At 42.4% G+C, this 19,249-nt stretch overlaps 1 protein-coding gene across 2 annotated transcripts in view; it reads left to right on the forward strand.

The window, feature by feature from the left end:
- The window catches only part of MGLL (monoglyceride lipase), a 70,186-nt gene that overhangs the window by 10,682 nt on the left and 40,255 nt on the right, over nt 1-19,249 (forward strand). For both annotated transcript variants that reach the window (XM_062008291.1, XM_010198859.2), the window contains exon 3: nt 10,697-10,803. In XM_062008291.1, the coding sequence (XP_061864275.1) occupies nt 10,697-10,803 (107 nt within the window). The remainder of the gene's footprint in view (nt 1-10,696; nt 10,804-19,249) is intronic.

Below are 19,249 nucleotides of genomic sequence, written 5' to 3' on the forward strand. Positions count from 1 at the left end.
TTAAGCTTTTCTGCAGAAAAGGCATCCCACATGCTTTTAGCTTTCTTTGCCTGTACCTTGCAGCCAAGGATTCGTCTAACTAAATACTCTTCTATTTTATTATTACCACTCATCCTTATTTTAGTAGCTGCACCCCAAGTTGGTCAGGTCCTCATTCATCATTTGGAGTTTAAGTCTATTACATCTAGTCCTTTTTGGTAGCAAATCAACAAGACAAGTGTTTAAAACTCATGGCAAGCAATTCTTTCTTTACATTAGCGTTACAGCCCTCCCTGCCTTAGGTGAAGCTGCCTTGGTGTTAGAAGTGAAGGAAGATTTCAGGAAGCAAGCCTGCTGTAGCTGAAGTTTTTGGGCAGCCAGATTAGCTCAGCATGACCAAGAAATAACACAGGCCTGGATTTGGCAACCATAGGCTGAAGTCTGTATCCGTTTGTTAAAGTTTAAGTCATCTGTAGGTAAACCATTGCACCTCAGCTGCAGCTCAGATTTACTTTAGTTCAAAAGATGACTAAACATTTCAGCTTTTGAAACACATGTTGCAGCAGTCACTGTCTTAGCAAGATTCCCGTGTCTCACATTTAACTGCTTACATTCAGCTTCCTCTACTACCTCAGGTCTACAGCAAATGTGGAATGGTAAATTAATTGCAACATGCTCAAAGCCTTTGCAAAGGCATTGCCTGTGACATAACTGATTTCCCAAAGGATGGCTTTTGATATTGATTTTGACAGAGCCTATAAAGCCTCTTGCTGCAAAGATTTGTCTCGTAGCTGGGCAAGGCTGAAGTGCAGCTCTGGGATGTGCCAAGATAGGATTATTCATTGCAAATTAATGTGCTTAATCTCAAAGTATGTTAAAATATACATAAGTGCTTTCTGATTAAGAAATCAAGCTTTGAGTTTCTGTCTCTAAGTTTATGGGATAATTCCACGCTGGCTTTTAGCAAATCACACAGAAAAAGATTGGCTATATGACAACTCATGTTATCTGTTACATCTGGAGTCTTCAGGAGTTTGTCAGTTTGTTAAAGATAACCAATTAAGATCTCTGCCAACACAGAGGACTGCAGACAATATTGGATTAGAAAGGTAAAAGTGAGGGAGGTTAATTGACTCAGTGCAGGAGCTAATCAAGAGTTCCACATGACGAGTGGAATTGCCTTGTCTCAAACTATAGTATTAGGGATAAGTATTTCAGGGTCTGGAAGTTTTATGTTTGACTTTAAACCATTCCAATACAATTGGGAATTCCACAGTCAGCACTTTATTAAAAAGTCATAATATCATACTGTCTCAAGTTCACAGAACAGGTGAAGTGTCATCCCCTTTCTTACTCCCTACTTATTCACAGCTCTCTTCCAAGCTAGTAAAGACTTGCCCACACAAGTCCAAAATGCATGATCAAAATACTGCAGTTGTGCAGTTTTCATTTCAAGGAACAGCTCAGAAATGCTCTGACCCCCTTGTGCCAGATGTGTGATTTTCAGCTTCCTCCCTGCACAGGTGCTAGGGCCATGAGCTGAATTCTTCCTTTAATAACTTTCTCAATATCGCTTGTAATGAGCTGTCTGTACCATCCACTCCCTGAACTAACAGCTTGAGACTGGAGGTGATTAAAGCCATGGCTAGAGTCTAAAACATGGACAATCCCCTTTTCAAGAGCCACTGTTTTTGTGGAGAGTCTGACTCTGAAGAAGCCCCGGTGAGCTCAGGCTCAGACCACTAGTGATGTCCATCTGCAGCATAAGTATCTTGTGAAAAAAGTGAAGTCAGAAGAAGTCTGCAGGCTTGTCTTAGGGGACTTTAGGAAACTGCTTAACATTTAGATGATGTATGATCTTATGATATCCTTCAAACTGTAAGCACTTCTTAGCAAACATTTGAAAACAACAAAGCATGTTACTAAGGACTTAAAAGTCACGAAGTACTTGTGCAGACCTTATCAGAGGGATGGCTTTACTAAGTAAAGTAATTTCCACCATTTGAAACCTACAGAGCTCAGCTACAACTCCTCACCTCAAACAAGATTACTGCTGTCTAATTCCATCTTCTGTGCTATGCAGAAAGGTGAGATTAAGTGGTCAAAGTGGGGTCAGGAGTGCCATGTAGGGAGCATTCTTGCTTGGCTTGGACTGATACTTTAATCAAGCACCCCTTGTTCCTTTCTCAGAAGCGCTCAGTCTTTTAGGGTTGAGTTTGTCAGGCCATGAACTTACAGCAGCAGTAAGTAGTGATGTATCACTGGAACTGGTAGCGGTGTTCTGAATGTGCTGAGACTGTGAGTGAACTCTAAGCAGGAGCTGGTATTGCACAGCTACTTTGAAACACAGATGTACTTTTATATATAAAAACCTCTTCTTTGTTGAGTGAACAGGTTTAGTCCTGAGTAGTGAGCAGTGCTGAGTTTGAGCTGTAGTGACTGTGCAGAAGAAAGCTTCTGGCCCTTTAATTGCAGCTTTCTCATGCTTTTAAAGGACAGTCCATCTAATTACACAAGCCTTTCTTTTTTCAAGGCTTTGGCTCACCAGGCAGTGCTTGCATTTTTATTTCAAGAAGGAACAGCTACAGGAGTGGCTAAACAGTAATTTTTGTCCCTTTGGAAATCATTAGAGGTTCGGTGCAAGTCTGTGAAGGAGGAGGGGGAGGTCTGCGAAAACTGTACTTGCTCTTACCCCTGTTTATTGGTTCTCCATTGAGAGTCATGGCCCTGCAGCCATCCTCTGTGGTGGCTTTGCTTCCAAGTGAAGATTAATCTTTCATCAAATTAACAAGAATTATCTTATTTTTCCTCATTTCCAAGGGGATCTATGACAGAAACTGCTTTGCTTCTTGGAATATTCTTCCTCCACATCTTAAACCTGATCCAAAAATGGTGGGTGTGATTTCAGATCGAGTTCAATTTTGCAGCTCATGTTTTTTATTTAAATAATGCTTTGCACAGTTTTCTTAGAAAGATACTGACTGCTTTGTGCATTCATCCTTGTAGCTTCTCTTGGGAGATATGACCTCCATTTTATCTCTCTTGTAATCCTTGTACCAAGGAAGGGCTGAAGCAGAGCAAAGTACAGAACTGGGATGTCCTATTCCAGCCTTACTCCCAGCCAGGTCCAGAGGCAGTTGTGCCTGACCACCCCAAGTCATCTCTCCTTTGCTCCTGCATGCATGGCAATGCCTACACCTTTGGAAACAGAACCCCTCATTCTTCTTTGAAGGATTCTGGTACTCTGTACAGGAAGGGCAGCAGCAAGAGGAGAGTGCAGCTCCAAACACTGAGTTGCCCACATCTCCAAAGTGCTTGTCTGATGTGCAGATTCAGAGCAGCAGCTCTAGCAGTCAGTTCTGTTGAGGAAGATCCCATCTCTGATATCAAAGTGGAGGAATGTCTCCCCGAGACAGTCTGTGTAATCCTAGAATCCCTCCTCTTCAGTTTTATTGAAGAATGGGGTGGGAAGATCCAGCCCATGAATTTTAAGCTACACAGCACGCATTTCACCTCTGATCTCAGCCTTGTGTCCCCTAAAATACTACTTCAAAGCTTCCTTGAAACAAAATACAGCTGGTCTCAAATGTTAACTTTGCAGAGATTTCTCCAGAGCTATGCGGTTGCAAGGTTCCAGTAATTCCTTCCCTCCCACCCCCACCTGAAGTTCCCCTCGTCTGTTCTCCCTGTGTTAGACCACTCATGAGTTATTCTCGGTGAAGACTTGCTTTTCAAAGAGCTACAATAAATCAGCATAAGCTGTTTCTCCACATTGTTCCGTGCTGGCTCTAGCTAGATACTGTTGAACCTTTTGTTTTGAAATATGTCGGTACTACCCAGTTTTGTCTCTGCCCTCTTGATTTATGGTGTCTGCACTTCCTGGAGTTGTTGAATAGCTTACCCACGTTACTTCTTTTGGAGGTCATGGCCATTCTCAAATGTCCTCCTAACTCTCTGCTGATGAGGTATTGTGATTCTGAGATGTATGATGAGGCCAGGCTTGCGGACATGTTGCAAGAGAGTTGCTCGTGGAAGCAAGCTCAGATTTTTAAGACTGAGCCCAAAGTCTCTATGATGTTAGACAGTCAGACACTGCTTAAACTAATAGTAGCCCCTTTAGACAGGCTTTAATGGGAACTTCCAAGCCTGAGTGAGTGGGTAAAGAAAGTAGGAAGTGGAGAGTTTGCTGGAGAGGTTTATTCTTTAATTGTCAGCTTAGGATGTAGGCAGGATGAAGCTAATGATTCTACTAGACAAGACCAAACCACATCAAACACAAATGTACAGAATCCTCAGTCCCCACAAGCTCTATAAAATCAAGCAGAAATGTTGTAGTGTCAGCATAGTGCACAGTCCTTTGATATATTCTGTGGTGCTTAAAGGTTTTTCACAGGTTAAACTACTACATTCTTGAGCTACTACTTACCTTGGTCTGTCTGGAAGAAGTGAATTCTGTCCAATTTGGAGCTGAGAGATTTCCATGCTGATCCTACATGTTCTGTGATTCACAGAAGGTTGATAGAGACTTGAGTCCAGGATATCGCCATTCTCACTTGCTTTTTTTCCTGAGTTGGGAGAAATAGGTATAGAACTGTAAGTTTAACATGAAAGTGTTCAATAATAGCTGAAAAAAAAAAAAGAGATAGCTATCCAGATTATGGACATACATGGCAAAGATACAGGCCAGTAGAGTAGAGACTGAGGATGCATCTCTCAAGAAAACTGCGCAAGAGATGAAGCAAAGCTCTTGGGTGTAATGCCTCCTTGAAACATGGCTTGGAACTGGGAGAAAAGTCATTGCCTCTTGTACCTTCAGAGGGACATAACTCTGCATGTTTCCCAGAGACAGAAGGATGACATGAAGGGACACAGCTGACTCCACCATAAATATTCCTGTCTAACTGGAGTCTCCAGGCTGAACTCTTGGCTAACTGCATAGATCACAAGCATGCACAACATGAGAGAAACTGCCATAACTATTTATAATCCCTGCCCATGGCCCAAGTTTTGTCAGGATTGCTTTGGGACACAAAGCACCTCAGGAGAAAAAAAAAAGTGTAAAAGCTGACTCGAAAAAGCATCCATCTTCCAAACTTGTCATCCTATGCCCAAAGCAAGAGGCTGAAGAGCCCTCCAGAGAAAAGGCCACCACTAGTGAACAGAACAATTTGTTCTTCGTGGTGTGTTCTTGGAAAGAATTAGCTGGATTTTTTTTTTTATATAAAAAAGAAGGTAATCTTTGACCAAATACCAAGAGTACAAAATTAGAATGACAGGGAAGCTCAACAAATTGCAAGCTGCTTAATGCATAATCTTATTATGTGAAAGATAATTAATCTTCACAATCAGCAAGGACCACTAACCCAGCTGACACCAAAATGCATACTTTTAATTAATCTTCCATTATAATACATTTTGGAAACAAAATATGCACATATGACAGTACATTTTAAACAAGTTTAAAAAAAAGCTGTGAGTAACTATCCAGTTGCTTGTCCAAAAATGCCATCAGAGAAATGTTTAGATAAATAAAGGTTAATTGTTCACTCTGCTTCTAAGGCTGAGGCTGATGCCAGCTACAAAGGAACTGATAAATCAGCTCAAAACAACACAACAAAATGTACTGAATTTCAGTAAGCCAGTGTTTTTTCTGGCAGCTTCGCTGGCTCAGAGCTTTCCTATCAGTTAGGGTTTTTTTAAATTACTTTAGGAATTTAGTGTCAAGTATTCAGAACTGCTCAAGTCAGATGTTCTTTGTTAGAGCTGATCTGGTTCTGGTAATAACATACATAACACCAAATGAAAAGCTTAGTTGCCTTGCGTAGAATAATGTGGTATTAGCTTAAGTTGCAAGGACTTGATTCAGGAAATCACTTCTGCACATGATAAATCAGTTTTTACTCAGGACAGCATTTATAAATCCTGTTTTAACCTTCATCTTGTACTATGTAAGTTGTATTGACTTTCATGAGTTGAAGTTTCCTGAGGTTAAAGTGCTTAAATATTGTTCTGAAGAGGGATGCTTTTCAATGGGTGGAAAAGATTGCATTTTTGATAAATACAGTCATAGGAAGCTTGTCTTCAGTTCTCTGGTCTAGTCCCAGTGTTTTGGGTTATTTTCTGGCAGGTAAAAAGTATGCAGAGTCTCACAGATGTGGCTTTGTCCCTAAAGGACACAAAGTGTTAAAATCACACCATCTTGCTCACAACCTTGGGCCCTAGCTTAGTTTCGAGATGACTTGTTGAAAACAAAGCAAGAACATGAGTCTTATGCCCAGCAGGACCCAAGTTGTGAGTTATGTTTCAGTCCTGCCGGAGTTCCTAGCTTTCTGGGTGTTGTTTCAAGGTATGCTTCTGATGACAGAGCTCATTTGCATAAGCCTAGTGCTGTGATTTATTTTCCTTACAGTTGTTCTCCTGTAATTTATTTTGGAATTGCATCCCTGCACAATTATCCTGGCGTGGCCAAGGAGGCAACATGTGCCCAGCAATAAAGAGAGAACCTCTGAAACTGGTTCTGTTCTCACACCTAAAGCTGAATCCCTGTCTGGCAAAGCTGCTCACCACACAAGAAGTGAAATATTAGATAATGTAAGATTACAGTGAGAAATACGGAAGGGCTGCAAACAGCTAAAGCTTAGATCAGCTGGTGACCACTCCAAGAAGGTCAGAAAGACAATGTGTTCGTATGGGTTTGTGCACACTTTGTGTAGCAGGCTGGCCTCTACCACTCTCAACCTCTCTGATTCAGGAAAGGATGGTTGCAGGTGCCTTGTTCTAGCTGCAGGGCGGCATAGCTGTGTGTTGCTTCCCCATCAGGCTGCAACTGCAACACGGGAGGGATGAATACCAGTCATGGGCAACCAGCACAGTGAAGATGTGGGAGCAGGGACTGGTCACTGGTATATACCATCACCTCCTAATGAGGCATAAATGAACACAGCCAGTAGTTGAACAGTAAAAACAAATACAGTCCTGTCTTCATGTTGTAATAAATAATGGCATCTGTTTGCCAAGAGAGAGAACGTGGTGGTGAAGGCTATGGGAGGGACAGGGATCTGTCAAAACTGTTCCTTTTGCAAACAGCAGTCAGTTAACTGGTTTCTCTTAATAGCCATAATTATTGTTGCACTAGTTAGGTGACAGCAAGCACATGGATGGTTAGTCATGCTCAGCTCACACCTTGGCTTAGTGTGGAGACACACCTGCCAAATGTGGGCAGATTGTGCTGTTGTGTGAGGAGATGCTTTCTTGAGCAGATGCCAAATTGATGCTATTTTTAGATGTTCAGGAATTACAGTTGCACCAGCTGAAGCATCCAAAGGTACATGGTTTCTCTGCCTGTGGTTAGATGGACCAGTGTTACCATGGGTTCAGGTACAGCTCAGTCTGCAAGGAGAGCTTTGCAGGCTGTGCACAATGTTTTCTACCTGAGGTGTACAAGTTCCCAAGGATTTCACCAGTGAAATTGCAACAGCTGGAGGTGAAGAAATTTCTCCCCAGGATCTTTTTGATACATGGCTAATATGAAAACCTTGTTTAAACAGAATTTCCATTGAGGTCACACACAGAGTCACTGCAGTCCTGCAAAACCTTCAAGCCTGCAGGGTTTCTGTATTAATTTTAGAAGACTGTTGAAAGCAGTCTCTGATGCTGTGTTATTCCAGCCATTGTGGTAGCAATGAGCAGGCTGCAGTTCAAGAGCATGGGTGTCTGCAAAAATGTTTACATACACTAAAGAGCTGCTGTCAGTCAATCTAATCACTCTATGCCAGCTGACTGTGGAAACATCTTGAACCATGTATTTGTTATATTGCCTTCAGGAGTGATTTACCAAATCCATACTTGTTTTGTAATAGAAAATGGGAGACTAGGTGAAAGAACCAAATCATTGCTAAGATGAGACTCATACTGATTTCAATTTTTCAAGCTCTTATGTTTAATGTATGGCCCTTGTGCTTCGGTCCAAAAGCTGGAGCTAAAGAGCTGTGTAGATGTGACCTAGATTTTAGTCAGTAAAACCACTGTTACATTTTATTGGAGAACAAAATGAGCTACATCTGTTTTGACCTAACAGTTTGGAAATTGTCCTCTTAGTTTACGAGTATTGATAGGACAAATCTTCCAAAAGTACCCAAGCCTTCCTGACAGCTACTCCTGTTAGGGCTCTTAAGGCACAAGCAGTCTCGGGAGTTTTATTCAGTGTTTTGCTGACATATAATAACCGGAGTCTCTTCCCCATGGTGTCCAAAGGCTCAGTTCTGTGATGCCTGGCAATTGTTGTGCGAGATGAGAGGAGAGGTTACAGGAACACCTTGCCCCTCTGAAGCATTGAGTCTTTTCTTACTGTCTTCACAGAAGATGAGGGGTCTGAGCATCTAGCAGGATGCTGTCAGGCAAAGTCATGGTGCTGCATCAGTGTGAATGAAAGCAAAATCTAGGCTTTGCTGTAATACAAGATGAAATAGGAGCAAGAATTTCCTGGCAGAGATCTCTTTGCCAGCTTCCCATTAGGTTTCATTCACTTGATGCATTTCAGTGCATACATTCAAATAGTATTTCTCTGAGAAATGAAGGGCACTATTCGGTCAGCCAAGTTGCACTTCAATCTCTGGGCCTGGTCGGCAGAAAAAATACAGGTCCTCTAAAGAGTAACGGAGGGCTTAAGTGAGATACTGAGCAGGAAAGCTGTCAAGAGCCAGGTAAGAGGAGGTATGTGGCAGAGACTTAGCCTGAGTCTGTTGAGTATCAATTTGATAGGTATGCGTGAATTGTCTCTCATATATCCTTAGTTTCAGCACGCTTGCTGTACCACAGAGCATAGAGCCTGCAGGTTTACAGCCTGGCTGTGCTTCACACCCTTTCCCACCTGCTGCATTTCTGAATGCGTGGCTGATGTGCCAGCCCCAAAACTTGGGGACTGAGGTGTTTCTATAGGTGACTTGGGACCAGTGCTGAGATACTAGATCATTACATGTAGGTGGAGGCAGAAGTATTTAAATGGTGTCTCTCATTTGCAGGGGCATGTATAGAATAATGATTCACTATCTTTGCTGGGCTGCCTGCATCTGGGAGAGGTGGGACACGTAAAGCTATGATGCCTCTGCTGCAGAAAGTTAATATTCTCTGCTGCAGAATGAGCAGTGTCTCCATTTCTGCAGTATTTGGAGCAATAATATTAGACCCTGCACTCTGAAAATCAGACTGTCTGGCAAGGGTCTTGACAAAGCCATCTATTGGCTGGGGAAGACAACGGAGGAAGAAATCATGGCTCCACACTGATCATTTTAAAACTTTCAGTGGTACTAAAGAACATTTGTAAGGCAGCATGAGTTAAATATGCTACATGACCTTACCTCACTCTTGCTAATTAGTATTAGACAGATACCAGAGCATCTTTGCTTGCTGCTTTTGTGTTTGCAGCATGCTCTGTAAGAAACCTCGTAGTTTCAATGGATGCTCTTTCAAGTGGTCTAGCACGAGTGAACACTTGGAAGCAGGTGCTAATCAAAGAGCTGGAACAGGAGTTTCTACATCACTCAACATCATTTTTAAGTTTAAATAGATTAAAACCAATGTAGTTTATTACAATGAATACACTAAAAGGGTATTCAAAACTGCAATCAAAACAAAGTTGAGGAAGCCACTAGCTGCAAACTGATGGTGTTATTTTATGTTGTCAATTCATTTAATATTTCACTGTTAGTGTACTGAAAATGTCTAACTTGTAGCCTTCAGACTGTTTTGTGGTTGCTGATGTTGCAATGGCAGATAGTACTTTTCAATGAACACATTATGTTTATGTTGCTAAAGCTGAATCTTAAATAGTCACCTGTCAAATTCAGCAAAACTGTAATTTCATTTCCACTTCTGCTATAGTTCTAGTCTAATTCTAGACAAACGTTGCCCAGTAAAAACAGTGGGAATGTTCATTCAGCTTCAGTAACTGTCACTTGATGCCATTCCAGTAAACGTTAAGTGTCATTGGTAAAACTGGAATCTTTGGAGGTAAGTATTTGCGTGTCTTTCAGAAAGAAGTGTCTGTTGGACTGGGGGTTTTTATGATCCTTGGCTGTAGTCTGTGGTGGCTATGTAAGAGTCACTTCAACCATCAAGTGAAACAACTGTTTTGGGACAAAAACTGGAGTGACAAGATTACCAAGAGTTGGGGTCAAAAGATAAAATTCCAAACGCCAGCCAAAGTTCTGGACTCCAGTTAAGACCTATTCTGTAACTGAAATTTCATCTTTAAGATGCTCTGTAGCATCAGACAATGTTGCAGGTTATAAATTTGTTTGCATTTGAAACCCTGGATAAATACCAATCCGAAAAGAAATCAATGGCAACACTTAGACCTTGAGTGTAAGAGAAGTGTAGATGCCTCAAGCCCATGGCAGAGTTACTCAGCTCAAGGACTGATGCTTATGCCTGTGTCTTCAACTTGCAACAGACCATGGTGCTAGACAAGTGGGAAGGCCTATCCCATGAGCAGCTGACTTCTACTTGGTCTGCCCTAATTCCACCTGGCGGAAGGCAGGTCAGGGTGGTCATCCTTTCACCTCTGTTCAAACCTACCTCAGCCATTATATACTTGCTTTGTATTTGCTGATGTCTGAAATGCTGTTGCTGAATTGAATATGCCGTTTTTACTTGCAGCTCTGAGGCCTTTGTGGGTTGATTGCCGAGTTAATGATTTATACTTTAATGCTCCATTTAGGGCCCTGCTGTTCATCGCTCATGGCGCTGGGGAACACTGCGGCCGCTATGATGACTTGGCCCAGAGGCTGACAGCACTTAACTTGTTTGTTTTTGCCCATGACCATGGTGAGTAGCCCAAACCAGTACTTGATTTACAGCACTTCAGGACTTTACTGAGGTAAATGCCATTAAAGCTCAGCAGTGAGAGAAGAGTCGATAAAATACTTGCACCTCAGCGCAAATGAGAAAGGCATCGTCTGTTGCTCTGTAAAGAACTGCATATTGAATATGTGAAAGCCTGTCACTGTTTACCTTGAGTTAGCCTTGTCCTTGACATGACTACTGGTACTATTTTAACCTTTTTGTAAGGGATTGTTACTCTTTCACCTATCTCTTGGGGATAAAGAGCTATCATCAACTGTGGACATGAGATTAGAAGCCATTTCTGTGGGATTCGTGCTCAGTGTCCTAAATGATCCCAGAAGGGAGGCTGAAATGACAGTATAGCTTTAATGTACTGTTAAAATGAGACAGCTGCACTCTTGGGACACAGGGAGGCATAGAGACATCACAGACCTTTCTTTGGACACATCTCCACAGTCTGGCAGAGACACCAGAGCTGTCCGTACACACCTCGGCTCTCATGAGAAGGCAGTGTGAGTTCATGCAGGGCTGTGGTAGCACAGCAACATCACTTCAGCCCTCAGCCAGTAGATCTGAGCAGTGCTTTGCCACGTAGACTTACCGTCCCAGCCTCTTCTGGCTTGAAGATATTTACTCTGTGCTCTGTTCTGTAACATAGATAGGCTGGGTATCACCAGATCTCCTGCACATCCCAGCAACGTTTGAACCATCTATCCTGGTTCTTTGCAGCTTCATATCGCATCTGACTCTTCAACTTCATGACTTCTGTGTGCTTGGAAGTCTTTCTTAATTAATTAATGATGTCAGTGGACAAAGGGCAAGGTCAAATTCTCAGCTGCTAGGTTGAAATGGGACGAATGTCTGTTAGTGTAAATATGATCTTCTTCTGGCACATCCTCCACTAACATTGGAAAGTATATTGGAATACATTAGAGAGTGTAATCCAATTTACTTGGCTGAAGCTTAGACCTAAACCTGCCTCTAGATCTCCTCAAAGACAGAACTGCTTAATTTGAGTTGGAAGCCCCTGAATGCATGTGAGGCACTGCACCATCTAATCTGTGAGAGGAAAGGCAGATAATTACCTGAATCCAGATAACCAAGGCTTCCCCTCAGACTTGCTCTCCCGATTCCCTTTCAGTCATAGCACTGCACTTGATGTGCAAAAACAAACCCTCTGTTTTCCCTGAAAAACAGCATACTTAGTCCTCAGGACATCTTGCAAGGAAAAGAAATAAAACTCGTGATTTTTCTGGACAACTGTTCACATGCCATGTACAAGGCTGGTTGTACAAAGACAGTTGACCCATGCAGAAGTATCTTTGCTGACTACATGAGTCCCTGTCTCCCTGTATAGGCACAGTATTTCCAGGTCTTGATTAATTAATTTTGATACACTTCCATGTGAGTTGGACATAGGCTAGCAGGAGTCTACAGTAATCCCAGTAGAAAGTGTCTTCCTTCCTCTGTTTATCTGTATGACATGAAGTTCATGAGAGAGACAAAGGAACAGGCTACATACTGTCCACTCTGCAGCTGCTGTTAGTAAACCACAGACTATATACAAAAAGTTACTGAACTCTGGGACACACAAGCAATTTGTTCAGAGGCACTGTGGGCGTATGAAAGACTGTGGTTGCTCACTGTGCATGCTCAACATTGTGCTTTAGCTGCTTATTCCCTTAAAACTTGATAAAGATCCTAAGATGTTGAGTTAAAGTAACTATTTTAAGCAACAAACCTAGAAGAAGTGGTAAACCACTGTCTTTATCATGTGAGTCTGACATGGAGAATGTTGCTTCTGTTGACAGAGAAGGGCTTCTGGGGTGAAGGTTCCTGTCAGGCGTGTTTTGTGTTGAACAGTGAGACGGTTATTTGCTCTCTTTTTAATATCTTTTTTACTAGAGAAGCATGATTATTTCATGTTTATTTTCTGTAGACTGATGTTGCTGGATTGGTTCACTTCAATTAGTACAGATATGGTTAATCAGGCCAGTTGATTTCTTTCTTCCTGTCAGAACTACAGTTTGATTTGTAAATTGTTTGGTTTTCTTCATCAGCAGTGGGGAGAGGGTAAAGAGGAACCCAAAAGCAGAACAATGGAGATACAGTTGTGTTATACAAAGAGCTAATTTAACTGAGCTTAGATTCACTGTGAATTAGAAAGACAGATAACATATTTTTAAACTCTCTAAGATAATCTTTGCACCCAAAGAGGTAAGCGGTGAGGATAAACTTTGATGGAATACAGGTTACATCCTGAGCTGGATGCCAGCAGGAGCTGAAAAACATAAACACCTCCATTGCCAAATTCACTCAGATCAGACCAGGAAGTTCTAATTTTATCTATTCCAAATCACCAAGATGACGTTTCCCCTTTGCATCCCATCCCTTGGTTATCTTTGGGTAATATTAATAATTCAGTTGTGTTAGCAAAATAGTTGTTTTCTGTTCCTCATCTCTTACAGTGTCCCTTAGTCTTATGAGCTTGCTGTAGGTTTCTTGACCTGGACATTTGTTCTGGTTCTGGTATTCTCATGGATAAAATTCCCTCTATGGAGGCATTATCTGTGAGATTATTAATGCAGTTCCACAGCAAGGCTAAGCATGATTTCCCAAATGAGTTGGGAAGTTACTTGTATGCGTGACTTGACTGATAGATATTGTGTCTATCCTTCAGTCAAAAGAAGGAAAAATCATTTCCATTTATATTGCTGAGTCTGTAGGAGCTTACACACTGGTTCTAAATCTTGCTGGAGGCTGCTCTGCACCACTGTTTCCTGTTATGCAAGGCTTGAACAAAAAGGCTGACACTTCTCAGACTAACAGGATTCACCCAAATTTGTGGCTTGGTATTGCCCTGTATAAGGTATCGCTGGCTCAGTTCTTTGAGTATGTCAGGATTCGTACATTTACTCTTTGGAGTAGTTTGTAGTAATTTGAAGACTGCTGGACCTCATAGATCTGAGTTAGAAATTTTCCAGAGTGGTGGTGAAGATTTAATTCCAGGAGACCTCTTAACCCTACCTTCCATCTAATTATTAAATTGCTTTGCTTTATATCAATCCCATTAAAGAGGAAAATTGTATTTCTTTGCAATACAGCATTTTTTTAAGGTGGTCTCTTCCATGACATTTTTAATAGGCAGGGAACTGTTTCCCATGGTTTCTGGGTTTACTTGGTGTGCAGCTTCATGAAGGCAGAGTAAAGGTTGCTGGGATGACCTTGCTATGCATTTCTGCAAGCTTTGAGTATTTTGAAATGCATCTCACTTTTTCCATTTCTTTTCTGTATTGCTGTTATTTTAGTATGGCAACGTTCTGATGATAGAAGAAAAAATAAGGCAGACAAATGTATTATGTTATTGGCAATCAATTTAGGAAAGCCCTCTTAGAAGGAAAATACTCGTGGGAGATTCATCAAACTGGAGTGATAATTGTAATTCTTCATTCAGTCACAGGCAGATTACAGCTCCTTTAGTTATTTTAGGGCTCTGTAAAGCTGAGAGCCAAGGAAAATGAGAATAAAGGATAGAGAATGTGGCTTTGTTTTTTCATACCAAGCATTTTCATTTGGTAAAGCACATGATGTTCCAGCTACCCTCATCTCTCTTCCTATAACATCTCATTTGCTGAGATCTTATTCTCTATGGTTGCATTACATGGCCAGAGCCCAGGAAAACCACAATTTCACCTTCAAATATTCGTGTCAACTAATAGCAGTTACAAAAGCATTTCCAAGATGCAAGAGCCACAAAAATGTGTTTACTTCTCTCTTACACTTTGTAACAGTAGTGGCACTGGCCCTCTTTTTCACTTGGATTGCTGGTGCTTTACAGATACCCTGGCTGTCTTAGGTGAAGACAAGAAAGGTGAAATTATCCAGCCCTAACCTGGCAGCAATTCCTAGCCCTTAGATTTGCTTCAGGGCAGCCTCTCCAACCTCCCTCTGTCCCAGCTGAATAAATCCTCCACCTGTCCTTGTACATGGAGACCTCTGACTCTTTGACCCTCTTTGGATCTGGTGAATTTTCTGCTCTCAAGTTATGTGTAACATCAGATCAAAGCAGAGGGAAAGATAGCAGCTCTAACTGCTTATTCATACTCCTCAGGTGCTTCTAACTGAAGTTCAGCTTTTTTTTTCTTAGCACTGCTGCTATTTTGCGTGTGTTGAACATTTCTGATGGGCTCACAGATCACTCTCAGGCACCTACTGCTGCTTGTGCTCTCCATTAATTTTCTCACTGTTTTCTCTATTTAACAAAGCACTTCTTTCTAAAAAGTAGAAAATAGCTAGAGCAGAGATTTTTGAAGGCCTCAAATATTGGCTGGTTTTGTTTTGTTTTTTTCCAACTGATTGCTTTATTGTTCTTGCAACTGTTAAAAGGCCATTTTGTTGATGAGAACAGAAGGCTTTTATTTATTCATAGCACTGGGAAGGATTGATCTACACAGAAAGGTTAAAAAAGACTAAATATGGTCAAACTGGGAGGGGGAAAATGGCTAAGAAGGGTGTCAGCATTAGTAAGAGCAAGAATTAGGGTAGCACAGCACAAGGGAATGTTCCTGGAGAGCAGCACTCTGATGTGATCAGGCAGGCTTCAGGATGATCTCCAGGGATGGAGTCAGGAAAGCCTTAGCATGCATAATTTGGAGCTGGTTTGCTCACAGAGCAGCACAAGCGTTCCTGGTGACTGTTAGCAAGGCTGGGTGTGGACCTGATTGCCCATAGCAATCTGTTCTCTTTCTACTTCCTCCGATTGAGTCTGCCTCACTGGAGCAGGAAGAGTTTAAACTGCCTTTCTGCAGAGACATGGGAAAGAATAGCACTCAAAGTTTGCATTTCCTTTGACAGGAGGCTTACAGTGGGTTCTGGGCATTTTGTTTGTTTGTTTATTTCCAGAGAAGGGCTGCTAGCCTTCAGCATAATACATGACTGTTGGGATATAAAATTGTCCATGGTCACAGACAGGTATGGTGCATCCTCTTTTGGGTTTTCTTTGAAGTGAGGAAAGTCACTCTCCTAGGAGAAGTTCATAGTGCTGCCCAGCCCAATGCATAAATGCAGGTAGCAAAGCTCCCATGGTAGGGCAAGCATAGCTGGCAGGCAGGGAGATCTGCAGGCATGCAAAACCAGAGCATTTCCCATGCACAGGTGTCGTAGGGGGGTGAAAAATGCTGTCACAGTTCACAGAGTGGTGTGGTGACTGCAAGGGCAGGAGGAGAGCCAGAGCCCAGCTGTCAGGTTGAGTTCCCCTCTCTCCATATTTCCTCTACATAACAATCCACTCTTGAAAGAGTCAGAAAAACTCTTTCTTTTAATATTTTTACTAATGGTTCCAGTCCGAAGACTCCTACCCTGTTCGTGTTTGTCAGATGGGGCTGCTGCAGGGGCATTTGCTGCTCATAGGTTTTTAGAATTGCCAAGCAAAGAAGGAAGTTCTTTAGAGTTTCTTATTAAACTTTGCAAGTACATTCCCTATGGAGAAACTAGCACTTTTATTCTTCAAGAACTTCTGGAGAGAGTACAGCACAGGGCCACCAAGATGATCAGGGGACTGGAACATCTTTCATACAAGGAAAGGCTGCAGGACCTGGGGCTGTTTAGTCTGGAGAAGAGGAGACTGAGGGGAGATCTTATTAACATTTATAAATATCTAAAGGGTGGGTGTCGGAAAGTTAGGACATCTTCTTTTTCTATAGTAGCTAGCAACAGGACAAGGGGTAATGGGATGAACCTAGGTGAACCTGCTTCTGTAGGGGGATTGGACTAGATGATCTCTAAAGGTCCCTTCCAACCCCTACCATTCTATGATTCTATGACCTGTCTGTACTCCAGACTTTTATGATCATTTATTTGGAGTGGAGAGAGAGCTGCTAAGAGGTGATTAATCTGTCCCATCATGATACAAGTGTACAGACATAAATCTCTGTGCACATAGCTCTGAAAACTGCTAAATTGAAGGCTCATGACAGAGCAAAACCAACAGGAACATAAGGGAACACTTAAATGATTCTTTGACCCTTGATCCATGTCAAGTGTCATATGGACCTGTGAGCCCTATCTAGAATTCATCCACTCTCCCCTTTTAACCTGGGAAAGATTGAGTTGTAAATGCAGCTGCAACATCAAAATCAGGCAGAGATGCTTGCTGCATGCATGTGAGCAGAGAGGGAAACTGAGGGGATATACCAGAGAAGAGCCATGCTGGTGTTCTTCATCTCTCATGTTCTCTTTTCTAAGCTAGCATCTGCTATAGCTTCCTCTTAGCAGGGGTCCCTGGAGGAGACAGCACTATGACCTGGCTGGCAGAGCACTGCCAGTGCCCTTTTATCCCTGTTTTGACTCCGTGTTCAGTGCAGTCCCAAGCCAGCCTCGCTCTCCCTAGCCTCTCCTTCTCCAGATGTTGAACAAAGGTAGGAGTCAGGCTTATCTGCCTTCCAGGGCAGCAGTGAGGAATGCTTAGCATGTGCAAGGCACACAGGAGGTGAAACCACAGTGCGTAATTAAAGGGCAAGGGTTCAGATGCTGCAGTACACTGTGTAATTCCTTAGGCAGTGAGAAAACTGTAAGAACTGGAGCAAACTCCTCCTATAAAACAAATAGCTCATGAGCAAACTTACTTCCACCACCCGTTCCTAACTCTGTTTCAATTGTGGAGATTCTCTTGTAAAGCAGAGCTACAATGTGAGCTTCCCCCAACCCATTTGTGAATTACGAACTTGAAGACCAAAAAGCAAAATGAACTGGAGATGAAGTGGGAGAGCAGCCTGCCCACCATTCCTGAGCTCCAGCTGAAGTAAAACCAGTGACATCTCACCTCCAGCTCTTCTGGAGTGCCAGCCGGCCTTGTATAGCAGCAGTGACAGCTCACCAAGGAAAACAGATCATTTAGGTCGATCCTCTTTGAAATTATGGACCAAACAATTCATACTGCAAAGATGCAACTTTCCCCATGCATTGGGCAAGCTCTTGAACACACTCTTTCAACTGGATAGTGTATTTTCTTTTGCTCTGTCCCAGATTATGACATGGAATTGGGCTATGTTGGTGGTTTGGAAGTAGTATCTCCCAGAGGGGCCACAGCTCATTGTATGAAAACAGAGTCTGGACGCACCTCCTGCACCATAATGATCCTGAAATGTGCCTGTAATTGTGTCAGAATTCAGTGTAGCCCAAAGGGAGTATCCTGTGGCACAACAGGCATTTGTAAGTACTTGGAGACATTAATTAGAGGTGCACACACTCTTATTGTTGCTTTTGAGAAGCTTGTTACAGACTTCTGCAGCCCAGTCTTGCTCTGGTGAAGTTGTCTCAGCAATGATTGTGTCACTTTAGTGCTCATCCTTTATTTACGCTGGGATCACACAGTCCTGAGTCTCTGCCCACACCACGTGGCATCTTTCAGGGTAGTAAGCACTGTCTCTGCTTGAGCAGAGTGACTCCACAACGGCAAGAAAACACTACATGAATCATGAAAGCAAATACCTGCAGAGTCTCATGCTCTGGAGGAAGCCACAAGCTGGGACTTGGAAATGCAAGCATGGCTTTTGTTTTATTTGTCTTGTGAAGGCAGATGAAACAAAGCTGTCGAGCCAGGAAGCAAACTAAAAATAAAGAGACAGTAAGGCTGCACACAGCTGATGGCTCTGGCAGTGCACACATAAGCCACAATGGAGTGTTTTGCTTAAAACATTTAGCTTAGAAAAGGAGCAGGGGATACTCAAAGGTGTTTCCCCTCCACTCTGCTCAGGGAAAGAGACCTTCTTTGTCTCATGGACTTCCCAAGCGTGATGCTGGAGCCATGCTGAAGCAAAAGTGGGGAAAACATGGTCCTGCACCTATGTTTTAGGTGAGATGGGGGGCAGGAATTGTGAGAATTGGATACGGTTTTAGCACAGACACATAGATGCAAGAGCACCTAAAATCACATACGTAGTGTCATCTAACGTGTACTGTGAAAATGTGCCAAACCAAACCTTGCCTGCTCAAAGCAATCTCTTTTAAGTCAGCTTTAATTGTGGTATAATCAGTGACATAAGACAAGCAGATAAGTTCTGTGCTATAACCCAGAGCTGGATGTAGGTATTTGGATGGGGCAAAGGCAATGCAGATACTCCTTCATCACTGCCCCTGTATCTGGACATCACTAAATGATAATGTCAGGCTGCAGAAAAGATTGCAAAAGGCTGGTTATGGTTCCTTCAGTTCCCCCCAACTACTCTGCTCCTTCCAACTGCCCAGGTGGTTCCTCACTGCTTTAGATCTACCCTATAGCAATAGATTATTGAATAAAAACCAACGTATTATTGTGTTGAACAGAATCTTTGGCTCAGGTCCTTGCTGAGTTGAGCTTGCCCTTCATGCAGGAGAGGTGTGATGCAGCTCTGGGTGAAGTGAAGCTGGAATGCCCTTTCTCCAGCCTTTT

Source organism: Colius striatus, chromosome 15, assembly GCF_028858725.1.
Source record: "Colius striatus isolate bColStr4 chromosome 15, bColStr4.1.hap1, whole genome shotgun sequence".
Lineage (NCBI taxonomy): Eukaryota > Metazoa > Chordata > Aves > Coliiformes > Coliidae > Colius > Colius striatus.